This window comes from Mesoplodon mirus (assembly GCF_964341445.2).
Source record: "Mesoplodon mirus genome assembly, chromosome: 4".
In the NCBI taxonomy this organism is placed as follows: Eukaryota; Metazoa; Chordata; class Mammalia; order Artiodactyla; family Ziphiidae; genus Mesoplodon; species Mesoplodon mirus.
Window position 1 is genome coordinate 102,873,183 of NC_138979.1, and position 16,272 is coordinate 102,889,454.

Below are 16,272 nucleotides of genomic sequence, written 5' to 3' on the forward strand. Positions count from 1 at the left end.
AACGTGAGTGAGACACTGAAGCTGACCCTGACTGCCCTTCTCCATCTCCAGACCTATCTCTGACCCCCGGAAGGTCCCAGAGCTGAGCCGGGAGGAGGGAACGGCCAGCTGTCAGCCGGCTCGGCTCCCTCTCCTCTCCGCCCAGCCCTCGCTGCCCCACTCCGAGCTGGGTCCTTACCGGGCATACGGCTCCTCCTCTTGGGCAGCGAGTGCCTCCCCCGTCCCACTCTGCAGCACCTGCAGCAGGGCGTCTGCCTCCCCAAAGCCGTGGTGCAGTTTTGCTTCTGTGAGTTCCACGCTGAGGGAGAGGTTCTGGGCCCCGACTCGCAGGGGGATCTGCTCCCTCTGGGACCACTCGGGCGCCTGGCTCTGGTCCTCAGGAAGTTGTGGGAGCCTCTGTCCCTGCTCTCCTGAGCTGCAGTCACATCTGGTCCCCAGCAAATCCATCACATCCAGCGCCCCAGGGGAGCCGTCCTGACCCCCACACCAATCGCTGGATTTGTTATACACCGGGAGGTCCCTCAGACCGTGGTGCTGGGGCTCAGGGGCCGTGCATGTCTGGGAGGAACTGGGGCGCAGCAGCCCCTCAGGCTGGCAGGCCTCAGTAGGGCCCAAGATGCAACCCTGGAGCCCTGGGGTGTCAGCCAACTCAAAGAAAGGGCAGGGGCAGCGGCACCGGAGGCCGCCCCACGAAGAGGAAATGTTCAGAGCGGGCCGTGGCTCCTCTGGAGATGCTGAGCTCTCACCCCCATTCTCTGTCCTGCACTGCCATGGACTCAGCCCCCTACTGCTCAGTGGGCCACACTCTAGGGAGGCCATGTCCTCAGGCACAAAGCCATCAGCCAGCCTCCGGCTCCTGCTTCCCGGTGGTGGAGACGACAGTCTGCTCTGGACCCCGGTGGTGGTCCTGGGCTGACGCTGCTGCGGGGACTGCTCCACGCAACGGACTTGGGGCTTTGCGCTCTTCTCTGGGTGGCCTCGGGAGCTCAGCCCAAGGGAGCACCTGTGGTCACCCCCTTCTAAGGGACTGCTATCTTCTCCACATGGAACCTCCACTCTCTGAGAGCTACCTGACTCATCAGTTGTTTGAGAATAGTTACCCACTGCAGGCCTCGGGGCGCACAGGGGAAGGCTTGGGCGGGAGACAAGCTTCTGGCAGCCTTCAAGGGAGTGAGCTGAGGGGGCCGAGAGAGACAAAGCGCCTGGGGGGCGCCCTGACCCTTGGGTGCTGGCGCTAAGCGTGAGGATCGGGGAGGAGGCCCTGTCCACCAGCAAGGCGCTTGTGGGGCCCTGCTCCTTCCGCACCCCGGGCTCCTCCACAGGCTCCACAGCATGGGGGCAGGGCCCTGGGAAGGGAGATGCACCGAGGCTGTGGCCAGGGCTGCCACCAGCCAGGCTGGGAAGCAGGGGGGCATCCGGAGAAGCCTGGGGGATCAGAGGAGGCAGGTTCTGCCCAGGGGGAACTTTCTGAAAACTCAAGTGGGATGAGGGTATGGGGGCGCCCTGGGGCCTGCAGAGGGTGCTTTCTTCCTGAAGATCTTGGGGCCCTGCTATTTTCCATGTGGTCCCCTCTGCCCCTCTCTTCTTAAGCGTCCCAGGGACATGTCCCTTTTCCTGAGACGTGATGGAAAGATCTGAGCCCAGCCTTTCAAGGACCGCATTGACTTTCTGAGGGTTGGCCTCTGGGGCCTGGAGGTGCAGAGGTGGTGAGGCCGGGTCAGTCTGGATGCCCTCATCCATGGTGGTCTGAGTACAGCCATCCATCCTCAGTGCCTGGGGCACCTCACCCGGGGTCTCCCTCTTGGCATTCCACTCCTTTTCGGCCACACTTGGCTGGGAGAGACTCCCCAACAGCTCCGAGGTGCTGTGCAGGAGCTGCGAGAGGCGGAGAGACAGGTTGTGCGTGCTCGCCCAAGAGGCCAGATCTGACTGAGCAGAGGAGAGGTCAGCGTAGCTCCAGCGCGACCTGCAGCCCGGGGTCTGGGTGCCCTGCTCCAAGGTGTTCATCCTAGACACACCCACAGGGCCGCCCTCCTCTGATGGGTACGGCAGCATAATCTCATCCACCGGGCCCGCAGCACTTACTCCAGGCAAGGGAGGCTCCCTCCTCAGGCAGCCTACCTCATCAGGGGTGCCCAGGAACCCGCCTCTCTCGTCAGGATCCTTAGCGGGGGCTGCCCCTTCAGAGCCGATCAGGACGTGGGGGCTCCCCAGGGCAAACGAGGAACCCCCGACTCCCCAGGCCTCACGGGAATGGCGGGCACTTTCGACATGGCTGCGTGTGCTCGACAGGCCTCGGGCACTGGCCAAGGTGCTGCGGTGGGAGTAGACCGGGGAGCCCTGGTTGTCTAGGCCGTCGTCCTTGCGGGAGAACCGGTCCACGTCTGACGGTGTCAGGCCCTGGGGTGTGGGGCCACGGGAGACATCAGCTGCGCCGCCAAACACATACTGCTTCCAGCCGACGCGCGCAGGCCCCTCGGGACGCCAGGGCAGGACGCAGGGATCGATGGCACTGGAGCCAAAAAGCAGGGCTCCTCCGTCCGCTTCAGAGCTCCATGCCTCTGGCCGAGCCTGGCCACCCAGTCTCTCTGGCTTTCCTGGCTGGGCCTGGTCCGGAGTACCAAATGGCCGAGCAGCCATGAGATCGGGGGTCAGCATGCACGAGACAGCTGAAGTTGCCAGGGAAGGAGTGGGTGTGGATGGCAGGGGCCTGGGATCAGCAGCGATGCCGTCCAAGTCAGAGGCGGCTTCCTGATCACGGCCCTCAGCTTTCAGAGACGTTCTTGCCGCAGACTTTCCTGAGGAAGAGCCTCTGGGATGTGGGGTCCACAATCTGCTAGGCTGCTGTATATCCTCATCTGTTGGGGAAGGAGGCTCCACGCTCAAGCTTAGCTCCTGAAGAGACTGGGGAGAGCTGACCACAGAGAACTGCGGTCTAGAGTGTTTGGGGCCAGAGACGATGGCGACCACAGGAAGTGAGCACCGGTGGCGGGGTGCCGGCTGCTCCCCGCCAGAAGAGGGCTGCCCGAGGCCCTGGGCCACAGGCCAACATGCTCCACGTTGCCCCAAGGTGACAGTGGCTGAGTCTCTGAAGGCTGCAGGGGGCCTGGCCACAGCCTCGTCCTCTCTGCCTGCACCACTAATCTGACAGCTGCCTGAGCCACCTTCATCCGCACATGGGGGGCTCCTGCCCCAGGCAGCGTCTTCTCGGCCACCTGAAGCCTGGTCCCTCTGTTGCTCTTCCTCCTCCCGGGGGCTGTCAACCTGGGGACTGGAGACACACTGTAACTCTGCTACCAATTTGGCTTGGGGATCCAAGCCACTATGATCCCTTGACTCCGTGGAAAGTTGTGACTTTTCTGGAAGGCATCTGATGGCATTTCCCAAACATCCATGTTGTGGTCCCACCGGCGGCTCACTCGCAACACACCCTTCACTTAAATTCAGGCTGTGTGGTCCCCCAGCTGTTGCAAGTGGTTCTGGCTTGGTTTGAGAGCCCTGTGCACTCCGGCCACCAGCGGAGCTGTCCTGAAACCTCCCGGGTGGCTCGGAGCACCTGCCTGCGTGGAAAGGGGGAGCCTCAAGCTCGGCGCTGACTTTCTTCTCGGCAGCCTTTTTCTCAGGATCCCCTACTGACCTGGAGCTTCCGTCAGCAACCCAGGGGCTGAGGGGACTTGTCCTCACATCAGGAGTGGAAGGGGAGCTGCAGCCCTGAGCCGGAGGCAGGAGAGCAGCAGCAGAGGTCTCCGGGGTGCTGCCGTCTGCCGGCCCTAACTCCACATTAATGTTTTTGGGCTCAAGGCCATGTGCCCAGAGCACATCAGGTCCCCTGCAATGGCCCTCTCCTCTCTCCACCCCCCAGGCCCTGGGGGGGACCATGCAGGGTGGGTGGCGAGTGTGTGGGGTGGTCTCGGAAGCCCCCTTGCCCAGGTCACCGTCTCTGTAACACAGGGAAGTGGAGGAAGGGGAGGCACGGGCCCCGGAAGCAATGGGTTGAGGGTTGCACGGTTGCCCGCAAGGATGAGATCTGCTGTCTTCTTGGCCCCCGGACGGGCTGAGGGTCCTGCTGCCTTCAGTGCTCCCCGAAAAGACACCACAGTCTGAAGTTTCCTGCGGGCACCCGCGCAGGGCCTCCTCCCTAACTCCCCCGGGTCTCTGATCTGGCAACAGAGTTGGCCTGGGACCTTCGACGCTGGCCCTGCAGGCTTCTGCTAGCCCAGAGCCAACACTCCCCTCCCGTTTCACAGGCTGCTGAGAGGGAGCTTCCAGTTCAATCCCTCCTAGGGCTCTGGGCAGGACGGCACCCCATTTGGGACTCACCTTCCCTCCTTCTAAGCCCGTGGAAGCCTCAAGGCATTGGCCCTGGTCTTGGTTAGGCCCTGAGAGACTGGCAGAATTCTGAACATCACAGATCACAAGGTGACTTTCAAAACAGGTTGGTTTTCCTCCTTGTGCAGCCACTAGGAAGCTACCAGGACCTCCTCCCCATGTGTTGTCCAGAGTCCCAGGTTCTTGGTGGGCTGGGCTGCTCTCCTGCCAGCCAGGGAGCACGCCCTGGGCAGCCTCCCAGGCAGCGAACGGGCCTCGCCTACATGGAATCCCTCCAGCATCATCAAAAGGGGCCTGAGAATGTAAGGCAGCCACTATTTCCTCCGCCATTACCCTCCTGTCCTCCTCCACAGCTGCTGAAGAAGGAAGACGGTCTGAGCCCAAAGCATCAGCAGAGGAAGGTGTTCTGGTTGCTTCTCCCTCTTTCTCTCTGATTTCAGAAGAGCTAGTGTGGTGCACAAACTGTTCACAGGCTCCCAGGAAATGTCTCAGTTTTCCAGTACAGTGACTTTTACCTGGAGCAGGGTCAGCGTGGGAGGAAGTCCTTGAGGGGTGCCGTGGCCCTGTGTTAGTGTCAGTGCTGGGCAAAGGGTGACAGCTGTCTGCAGAGGGGGGTGTGGCCTGAAGGACAGATGTCCTCTCATCACCTGACATGTGTCCTGGTTTAGCAGGGAGAGACGCCACATGAAATCCCCGTGATTCACCCTCATTTCTGGTCCTGGCTGACACTGACTGGCCCATTTGTGCACACTGAGGCCTGCCAGGGGCCCCTGAAGAACATTCAGGTCCAAATAGCGTCTCATCGTGAGGAAGGACTGTGCCCCCAGCCACCACGTTGTGAAGCTGCTTTCCCTGGGCCTCTGCCTGTCCTATCTCCTCCAACTCAGCCAGGCACGTGGGTGGATGGGCAGAGGGCTCCGGCTGAGGCAGCCTTGGCAAGGACACAGGTGCTGAGAAAGCACCACTGGCAGGAGTGAGGTCCTCGGCCTCCTTCTCTGCCTTCTGCCTCTCTCCCCTGCCTCGCTTGTCCCCCTCTTCTAAGGGGCAGCTGGCCCTCCTTTCAAGCGGGCTAGAGGCCCTGTTCAGGGAACTGGCTCTGTCTGGTCCCCTTGGTACAGCTGCCTCAGCTTCGGAAGGAGAACCCACCCTGCTACCCAAGCCCAGCAAGGTGCTTCTGAGGTCCCCTCCGTGGCCTTGCGGACTGGTGCTTGTTGACCTCCTGCCCTCTGCCCCCAGGGGAATGCTCGCTGGTGCACTGGATTGACTGGAAGATCCCACAGCCATGGATATCACAGACCCGCAAGAAGCAGGGTGCGCTGCGGAGAAGCCCTGTCTATCGTCTCCCTGCTGTGAGCTGTGGCGTCCGGGCTCTCCACTCTGGTCCTGACGCCCCGCTCCAGTTACCAGGGGACTGGTGGGCATTTTCAACAGGGTGGGATCCAGCACACAGTCAACAGAAGAGACGCCTAGAGTACCAGGTACATAAAGATAGGTTCTTGGCGGCCTTGTTGAATTCAAGGGCAAGGCGTTACTCAGGTCTCGGCGAGGAGCCATACAGGACCCTGGCGGGCTTGGCAATGGGCCGGTCTCTTGGCTGAAAAATGTGCGCACACAATGCTGGCACGGGCCAGGGAGTTTCTGAGTTGATGAAACCACTTTGTTTTTCTCCTGTAGGCTCCCTCTTTGCACAGCCGTTTCTTCAACTCTGCCTTGAACTTCCGGCTCCTCTTGCTTAGAACTACGTATGCGTTTGGCAAAATGGCTTTCCTGAACACCCTTCACAGTCTCCAGCTCCTCGAGATTTCCCAAGCCCCGGGGCGGCCGTCTGGGGTACACTGCATTCGCCGGCTCGCCCTCCTCAGAAGTCCTCTCAGGCATGGGCTGCAATGGCAGAGCTCCAGCCAAAGCTCTCGTTTTCCTTGGGTGAGCAGAAGTGTTGGTGCATTCTCTGCAAGCTGTAAATGTCCCTAAATAACCACCAGTTTCCCTGGCGGGTCTGTCTAATACAGCTGGGTGGGTGTGCCCTTTCACAAACCTGATGTCGCGTACCCAGGGAGCAAGGCTACTGTTAACCTCCATTTGTCCAACTTCACCATCCCTAAAGAGAACATCATCTTTCCATTTTGGAGAAGATGGCTGATCCTTGAAGGACAGGTGGTTTCTAAAGCTGCCTGGCCTCAGCACATGGTCAGCCATCTCCTGGTCCTTCTGGTCCTGGAACATAAACTCCTTACTGACTCCCAGTGTGTGGGAAGCACATAGCTGCTTACTCTGTTTGGATTCAATTTCCAAGATGACATTTTCCAGCTGCATTACACTCCTAATTAGCCTAGCCATCTCATCAGTATTAGTATCTCTTTTACTCCATCTCTTTCCAGGAGGTTCTTCTTTGGGGTTTAACGTTTCTCGCACCTTTCCAGGGACCTTGCATTCACTGAGGTTTCTTTCCTGAAAGCACGCAACTGACTGGAATCTTTCATACGTAGACTCTGCCTGTGGGAGCCTAAACTCTTCTGAGCCATCTTTGGGATGGAGCGCTTTTCCAAGAAGCCCAGTTTCATTCCTCCTTTCCCCCTTGTGGGTTGGACTCTCATCCTGGGCTGCTGTCTCTGGGCTGCTTACTCTATGATGTACTGATCTGGACTTCAAAGAAAGAGCGGCTTCCTCTATCTTGTCCTTTTCAAGGCCTAAATTGATGGTTTTATAGATGAAATCAGACCTGACCCCGGAAGGAAACTGTCTCTTCATGTCAAAGGCCTGGGTCTCTCTGAGGACTGCATCCTGCCCCTGCTCTTCTTCCCCACTCGTCTCAGATTCACACACCAGGAGAGGCTTCCTTGACCCAGAACTGTCTGAGGAGACACTGCAGTAGGACTGTACAGCAGCCTTTCCTCCCTGCTTGAGCACTGGAAGACTGTGTTTATTTAAAATTCCAACTTGATTTTCAAATTCACATACTTTTATGCTGGTAGATGGAAGGAAATGTCTGTTCTGAGTGACAGAAAAATAAACTGAATTATGGCTTTCTTCTTTAATGTTTCCAAGGCATTTCCCTTTTTCTCTGCAAACTTCCTTGATGTTCAGATCAGCTGGCCTCTCTGCTATGACCTGCTGAGATGATGCAATCTTGGAATTCTGGTTTTGTAACAGTACTGGCAATTTATTCTTCACATACACATTTTGGAGGACTCGGTGCTCATGTCCAAAGCCCCATGCTTCCCTGGGAGGTGGGGAGGGCGACCTTGCTTCTCTGCAAGCAGGGATTTCCAAGGTGGTTTCTGTTAGGGCATCTCGGCTTTTGGTCACATAGAATGTTTCCAAGGGAGGTGGCTGCAGGGAAGATGGGAGTGGATTCCAGGGAGCAGGGTGGAGGTACAGCTCCGGACCTGAAGGAAAGGCAAAGGAAAACCTGCTGTGTCTTCTACACGCTTCCTTGGAGCTCTCCTGGGAGTCTGCCTTCTCTTCCTGCGGGGGGCGGTGGCTGTGCTGACCTAATTGCCCCCCTGGGTCTGCACTATTCTTCCTCAAAGGAGCCCAGCCTCGGGGCCAATGGGGTTCTTTGGTGTCTATGGTGACAATACGGTGACAAGCGTTCGTTAGGATGAAACATTCATCAGAGGACGTCATGAGTCCAGGTTTCTCGCTACTCTGAGAGGCTTCTTCCAAGCGGCTCTCTTTGACTCCCCATGCTTCCATCACGGGATGCGCTGTCTTGTTCGCTGCTGTAGAGACCTGGGCATTTGTAGTTCCAGAAGTCGATGATTCTACGTCCGCTGAATAAGTTCCACTATGACTCACCTCTTTCTCACTAGTTGTAAAGGAATCTGAAGTACCTTCTACCTCAACACGCAGACTGTCCTGTTCTTTCTCAGCTCTCAAACGCCTAACTGTGGACAGATGGATAGGAAAGTTGTTGAAATCCGGGCTGCTAGATACCCTAGGACCAATTGGCAATAGAGCATCTCCTCCCCTGCCAGAAGCTTGGGTCAGGGAACCAGAGTTTTCCTCGAGGGAGGGCTTTCCCTTCCCTCGAGGAGGAAGACTGGGTGCTCCTGTGGCCCCCAAAACAGGATGAGACAGTTCAAAGAGGTACTTTTGCTGAAGGGCAGCCCAGTCTCTCTCACAGGCACTGCCAACGTAAGTGAATGAGGTGGCAGAGGCAGCCAACAAGCTGGACACACTAGAGTCGGATGCCTCAGAGACGCCCTTCTGGGCCATCTCAGGGACCCCTCTGGCCTGAAAGGTGCCATCGGCTCCTGGCTGAAGAAGCCTATAAGAGTCCCAGAGGGACACCCTGGTCGTATCAGAAACAGGGACTGTGTACACACTTCTGACACTGCAGGGCAGCTCAGCACCGCCCAGGGGCAGTTTGGAGCTGTAGGACAGAACTGTTTCTGTATCTGATGACTTTAGTTCTTCCATATTGGGCCAGTATCCAGGCCTCTTCCAACCGCAGGGCTGAACATCCTGGACGTCAGGACTTGGACATAAAGAACCTGGGGGGCTACTGGGATTGTTCTTGGAGTCACAGGAGAACCAGGAATCCATGGACACCAGAGGGCTCCCTCTTGAAAGCTGCACGTCTTGGAGAGTGTTGGTTTGTTCTGTGGAGCTTGCCTCCACCGCCAATTCTGGCTGCTCACAGCGGGGCTGGAGCTCCAGGTAAAATGATCTGCTCACTGGCAGGGTGGCATCCAGCCTGGCTCCTGTTCTGTGGCTGATGGGGCCAGGCCTGCACACTGCCTCCTGGTCCCCTGCGGGCAGACTGGAGCTCTGCAGGCGCCAGAAAGTCTCCGTGGGCATCTCGTCAGCTGAACGGAAGAAAGGCTCTTCTTGCCGATCGTCCCCCAGTTCTTCCTCAGCGTCAATCAGGCTGTCGAGGGAAAAGCTCCTGTGAGTCTGGGTGAACAGTCGACTGTCTGAGGATGTGGTGAAGCCCCTCACAGAGGCTTGAGCTTTGGCCCTGGAGTGGCCATGGCCATGGGTGAGATAACTGAGCCCTGGGCTGTCCTGTGGGCTTTGGTACCCCTTCTCGGCCAGCGAGTCCTCAGATATTTGGCTGTCTTCACTGCCGGAGTCATCTGGCTCTGGGAGATCCCGCTCCTTCCCCTGGGGCTCCTCCAGCTTCCATGGCTGCAGCAGGGCTTTGGCACAGACACAGGAGAGAGAATCTACTGAGTGACTGCTATCTGCGTCAGATAAATCACCACCTTTTTCTCTTGCAAGATCCTCTACGGGGCTGGAACCTGTGAGTTAGGCCGTGGTACCTGGGTCCCCCGCACTGTGTTGCCTCTTCAAAGGGCTGCTGTGAGGCAAGCGAGAGGACTTCTCAACCCTAGCTGCCAGGACCCTCTGCTGCCTCTTCAATGCCCCGCTTGGAGAAGGTGGGGTGGATTCTGCCCAGAAAGTCTTGGCTGCCTTTCCACGCCCAGTGGCCTGTTTGGATCCATGGGGATGTGAGGAACTGCAACTGGCTCCCTCAGCAGCCTCACGGGGCCCAAGGTTCCCTTCTTTTCCCCACCCTGCTGTTGAGTGGCCTTAGCCCTCCTGGTCTGGGTGGAAGGGGTGAGGACCTCTGGCTTATCCCACGGCTTTAGCTTGTTAGCTGTGAAACTCTGGGCCACCATCTGACAGGGCTGCTTACCCACTCTCTCCCTTTCTTGGACACTGGCAGACTCGCAGCTCTCAGTGAGGCAGGTGCCAGAGGCTGAGGCTCCCTTCCTGGCCAGGGCCTTCCTGGCTGTGCAGAGCTGCCCCTCGCCTGAGGAATGGAGGGCATGCTTGATGAAATGCCCTTTCCTTGGGGGGTAATAAGCAGCCTGGGACAAGTACTCTTCTGATGGGATTTTCTCTGATAATTGCTCAGTACGGTCAGGCATAGGAGGTAACGTGGTGGAGGGATCCCAATTCAGGAAAACGCTGTGGAAACAAGGAAAGCCATCTCAGAAAAGTAAGAGGTCCCTACTTCCTGCTGACAGAAGGAATATAAAGTCCCACTTAGTTTGCCCTGAAAGAGGTTTAAAACTAGGTCAATGTCACTGTCCCCTATAGCCTTTGGGGTCAGCTCTATAGGTATATAAGGAAACTACAGACTATAGTCTTGGCTCTCAAAGAAGCACCAGGTACACTCTGTTCCTCATTTTCTTTATCTTACAAAAATGTTGAACTGAATCTGGATCTAATCACGCCTTTAGGGAAAACTTCCAACATGAGGAACTGAAGAATAACTTAAATGGCACTACAAGCAATCAAACAGACAAATCTATAAAGGAGTACATTTTACAGAATTCACCCGCTTTCTTTAACAAATCAATGATATGAAGAAATTTTTTTTTGCGGTACGCGGGCCTCTCACTGTTGTGGCCTCTCCCATTGCGGAGCACAGGCTCTGGACGCGCAGACTCAGCGGCCATGGCTCACGGGCCCAGCCGCTCTGCGGCATGTGGGATCCTCCCGGACCGGGGCACGAACCTGTGTCCCCTGCATCGGCAGGCAGACTCTCAACCACTGTGCCACCAGGGAAGCCCGAAGAAATTTTTAAAAAGCATGATTAAAAGAAACTTAAAAGACATAACAGCCACATGCAGTGTGTAAATTCTATTGGATCTTAATTTCAATTAACTATAAATATATATTTTGAGGCAATTAGAGAAATTTGAATATGGCCTAAGTTTTTGATTATACTGAATAATTAACCTTAATTTTGTTGGGTGTGATGACAATGTGGTTATAAGAAAACTTCTTATTTTTCAGAAGTGTATACTTGATGTAGGATTGAAATGACATCACATCTAGAAGTTGCTTTAAAATGCTTCATCAGAAAAAGGAAGGAGGGGAGACAAAGCAAGCATGGTAAATCTCGACATTTGCTGAACGTGGGTGACAGGTACACAACTCTCTCAACTTTGTGTATGTTGGAAATGTTTTCATAATAAAACTTAAACACAAAAAAGCCTACCTAGTACTCTAAAGACCAGATTGGTAAGCAAACATAACAGTAATAGACATTAATTGGGCACCTAATATGGGCAAGGCCCTGCGCTAGGCCTGGAGGATATAGAGGTAGACAGAGTCGTCTGCTCCAAGCAGTCTGGGAGATAACATATCCTCACCTTGACTGAATGTGAGGAGTGAAGGAGAAAAGAAACAAGGAGGATCCCAAAATGAACCCAGGAGTCAGAAAGAGAGTGTTTCACTTGCTCAGCATGGTAGGTGGTCTGGGAAACTGACTGGAGCCAGCAGGTCGGGTGGGAGGGGAGGGGAGGGAGGAAGAGTGCGGTCTGAGGCAATAGGAGACAGAGTGGCGGCAGGACACACACAAGGAGACGTATGTGGGTAGTCAGGGTCTAGAGCACATGGAAAATGAGGCTGAGATTCTCCCTCAGCAGATATGATCAAAGAGGCAAGAGCTGCCCCTCAGAGTGGGGGCAGGGAAAATCTTAGAAGACATCAACTACAGAGAAAGAAGAGAGTGATCAGGAGAAAAAGGGGTGAGGAAGAGAAGAGTAGACACATCTTTCCATTTCACATATGGAGGAAACTGAGGCCCCAGGAGGTAAAGATCGCTGCAACAAGGCTGTAAACCTCAGCCAGTGCCCCGAGGCGGCCTCCGCTGGCTGTACCTGCGCAGTTGGGCCGAGTGCCGGCTGCAGGGCCTTCGGAGGCTCAAAGAACTGCAACTTGTTGATCTGCTTCTACGCTGAGGCCCTGGGACCAGGGCACCAGGGCAGGGAGCCGGGAAGGGGGGCCTCCGGGGGCAGTCATCCTGGAGCCAGCACAGCTCCCTGAGCTGTTCCAGTCTCCTGTGGGCCTCCAGCAGCCTCGGCTTCTCGATGATCCTCTTCAGCTGGAACGAGACCCTTCTCTGCCGGCCGTTCCGCTGCGCCACCCAAAGCGCTAGTCTCCGCAGGAGCTGCGGGTGCACCACCCTCTTTTGGCTTTGGACCAGGGGGGATGGCTGAGTCTCAGGGTCTGTCTGGCACCATGAATCAGATGGAACAGCGGCTACAAGTTCTTTCTCTTCTACACGGTCTTGCTGTAGCTGCTGCTGCAAGCCGGCCCGCCAGGTCCCTTCTCTGAGCAGCCACTGCTGGTCTGCGAACCAAAAACACCCTGAGAGAAGGTCAGCCCGTCCTCCCTCCCTGGACTCAGGCACCTCCAGCCACAGCTGCACCTGCACAGAGTGAAGAGCTGGCCAGGGTGATGTGGCGGGATGAGGGCCACATGGCCCTCTGGGGCAGCAGTGCCGGGCCCCCTGACCACAGGGCACGTGGACGAAGCCCCGGGCCTCAGCAGGGCAGCGGGCACACGCTAGGGCCGGCAGCAGAACCTGGACAAGCGTGCATGAGGGCAGTGAGGAAGGTCGCTTCCTTATTCTTGCTTCCAGCCCCGTGTAAGAGCCTCTGGTCTCTAAAAGAGGGGAGAGAACCCCTAATTCCAAAGATTCCATCGTATCACAAAGAAAACAAAGGAGAGAATACAGAAGGCCGGGGCGGTGTGGAGAGATGGGAAGGGGAAGCAGGCTCCTACCGTCTTTAACCTGCCGGCTGGCACACGTACCGTCCAGTTCCCGTTCCTGTTTGGCTCTAATCTGTCCCTCTAGGATTCGCTGCCTCAAATCCCCCACGAAGCACAGCCGCTGCTGCTGAATCTGGGCTCCGCAGGGTGTCTCTCCAGACCTTGGTGGCCTGTGGTCCTTGTCACTCTGCTCTCCCAGCGCTTTCCTGTCACAGGGGCCGGGGTTACCCGGGGGAAATGTAAACCCAGCTCAGCACACACCTCCACGGCCTCAGCCCCTCCCAGAGAGCCCTGCATTCAACAGGGCGGAGAGGGCTTTGGACTTCTGGCAACTTGGGACACACAGGCACGGTGTCACAGGCAGCTCATGATGTCACAGTGCGGGAGGGGAGAACAGTCCTGAGACTAGCATATTCTTAGACTGTGGGTTTAGCAGAAACACAAGTTCATTTTGGTTAAGGAAAATAACCAGGAAAGTAAAGCGGCTGTTTTTAGGAAACACAACATCTTAGCTAAATCAAGAAACTTTGTCCTTTAAAAAAGAATAAAAAGGTATCTGCTAAAAATCTGTTGTAACTAGACTAGAGCAGAAGCTCCAGAAACACTGTGGGAATGGAAACCCTCTCCTCCATGTTCAGTGATCACTACTGTACCTCCACTCCTAAAGCAGAAACCCTCTTGATGTGGTAGTAGGAGGAGAGGGAACTCAGACGCACGCCAACCTGTGTGTGCAGCAGGAGCCCCAGGGGAGAGCTGGTCTCCACTCAAGGGCTGTTCTCGGTGAACGAGCCCTGGACAAGGGTTCAAGAGCTTTAGACTCGGCCACACCTTTCAGAGATACATGCTGACACGTTTACTGGTGAAACTGTCCAAGATTTGTTTAGATCCAGTGGGGAGGAGTTGGGGATATAAATGAAACAAGATTAGCCATGAGTTGATCATTTGTAGTGTATTTAAAATTTTCCAATAATACAAAATTTTAAAAGGTTTTCTTGGGACTTCCCTGGTGGCACAGTGGTTAAGAATCCACCTGCCAATGCAGGGGACATGGGTTCGAGCCCTGGCCTGGGAAGGTCCCACATGCCGCGGAGCAACTAAGCCCGTGCGCCACAACTATGGAGCCTGCGCTCTAGAGCCCAGGAGCCACAACTACTGAAGCCAGCATGCCTAGAGCCCGTGCTCCACAACAAGAGAAGACACCGCAGTGAGAAGCCCGCGCACCCGCTAGCTGCAACTAGAGAAAGGCCATGAACAGCAACGAAGACCCAAAGCAGCCAAAAATAAATAAATAAATAATTTTTAAAAAGGTTCTCTTGGCTTGCATGAGGACCCGGGCTCAATCCCTGGCACCTCCACTGGAAAAAAAAAAAATTCTAGACTACAGTCATGCTTTTACTCTGCCACCAGGTTCTTGTGTGACCATGGGTAAGTCAGAGCCTTCCTCTGAAGACTGACAGCTTCTCCTCTCATGCTAACCTCTCCCTAGGTCACACATGACTTCTATGCAAGGGCCTCCCATGCTGTTTCTGCAGGGCCTCTCCGTCCCTGTCATTCAGGTTTCAAAAAGAGCCAAATGCACCAGGCTCCGTTCCGGGCTGGGAAGGGGAGCGTCTGGGAAGGGTCAGGGTCTGCTGGAGACCGACACAAAAGCCCCAGCCAGCCTCGCTTATCCTGCCCTCGGCCCTCATTCCAGCCCCAGGAGGCCACGGCTCTCAGGCTTGGAGATTCTCTAAGTGACTTGACACTAGAAGCAGACGGCAAACCGCCTGAGCAGTGTGCTCTGAGGGGTCCATTCCACTTAGGAGGTTTACCACTTTGTAGAGCAGAATGAAAGCAGAGGTCCCCAAACTACAGCCTGTGGGCTAAATGGTGCGCTGCCTGCTTTTGTGAATCAAGTTATTGGAACACAGCCACACGCGTGGTTTACGTATCGTCTCAGGGGCTTCCGTGCCTCACTGGCACAGCGGAATAGCTGCGGCGAAGCCTACAGCACAACCTGGCCCTTCACAGAAAGTCTGCTGTCTCTGTCTTAGAAGAAATTAAGATATCTTAATGTAGCCTTAGGAGAACAGTGAAGGAGGGACGGGTGGGAGAGTGCATAGATGGATGGGGGCGTGGGTGGGAGCTGACACAACAGCAGGCTCCTCTCTGGAAAGGAGGCTGGGAGGTGACTCAATCCACAGTGAGTCCAGGAATCAGAAGGGGCCCAGGCACCTGTGTGAGCGTGCTCTGGGGAAGACGGCTGCTGGCTGCTGTGGGCAAAAGGGCAACATACAAGAGTGGAAGATACAGAAAACAGGAAAGGCGCCATTCGTCACACATAAGGCAAGGGCCAAGGGATAGCAACTGGAACAAGAAGCCGGTTAGCGCCACACAAACAGAAAAAGCAGTTAATGGAAAACATTTCACACATATATTTATATGTATCACGCCTGCATCACAGCTCCAAATTATGTCTGACCACAGACACGGCTGAATTACAAACCTGAGCCCATCAGAGGGTCTCAGACACACCCAGCTAAGATCTACACCATCAGATACAAGGGGTAGGAAGGAGATCTTTATTCTGAATTCCCTGAGAGTGTTCAACTTCCTTCTCTGACTGTCCCCGGACCCTCAGATTTACAATCTGCTTCTCCCTAGAAGAGAGCTCCTCCACCCTTCCCCGGGGAAAGCTGTAGCCAGCCTGTCAGCTTCTACAGACCCAATACAGCTTCCTCCATAGCAGCCGCAAGCCCGCAAGGAGAGGCAGTCTGGGAGAAGCCCCACAGACATGCACGTTTGTCCGAGGAGCCATACACCTTCAGACTGAAAATGTCTCCTGTGCTGAGTACATCAGCCAAGTTCCCCGAGAGCATCTGAAAAAGAACACGCCGACCTAATGCTGTATGTTGGGTAGATCACCGAGTGCCAGCCTTCAGTAACCTGCAGCCAGGGACCTCTGTCCCTCTCAGATGATGCCCTTCTCCCTGGGGGACTCCAGCATCCCCAGCTGCTGCCAGGGCTCCATCGCGCCCTCCGGCTGCTCGGCTCTGGCAGCTTCCACAGCAGAAATGCAATGGCACCTACTCGCTGAGGTGGCAGAGACTGTGGCCACAGCAACAGTGTCCCCCGGGCTCTAGGCACTTAAGGCTAAGCTCTCAAAATTCCCAGGAGGAAAATGCCAAGAACACAGACAACAGTTTTCAAGGACAAACTGCTCTCAGGTCCAGATCACTCACTGCTGCAGGGAGAAAAGGAGGCCGACAGGCCAACTTCCCCTGCTCTGGAGTCAGCTCTGGCTTCACAGGCTCCCCACCAGAGAAGCATCCATCCAGAGAGAAAGAGGACGGAAAGGAAACCTAGGACACGGGGAGACTTTGGAGCCGACCCCACCCAAGAGCATATGAGAGACCCTCATGGAGACACAAGCCCAGACGGGGAGCC

General features: G+C 55.8%; 1 protein-coding gene across 2 annotated transcripts in view; it reads right to left on the reverse strand.

Moving 5' to 3' along the window:
• Positions 1–16,272, reverse strand: part of STARD9 (StAR related lipid transfer domain containing 9) — a 123,282-nt gene that overhangs the window by 17,078 nt on the left and 89,932 nt on the right. For both annotated transcript variants that reach the window (XM_082618569.1, XM_082618570.1), the window contains exons 21-23: positions 11,952–13,052; positions 9,974–10,248; positions 179–9,473 (exon numbers count right to left, since the gene is read on the reverse strand). In XM_082618569.1, coding sequence (XP_082474695.1) covers positions 179–9,473; positions 9,974–10,248; positions 11,952–13,052 — 10,671 coding nt within the window. The remainder of the gene's footprint in view (positions 1–178; positions 9,474–9,973; positions 10,249–11,951; positions 13,053–16,272) is intronic.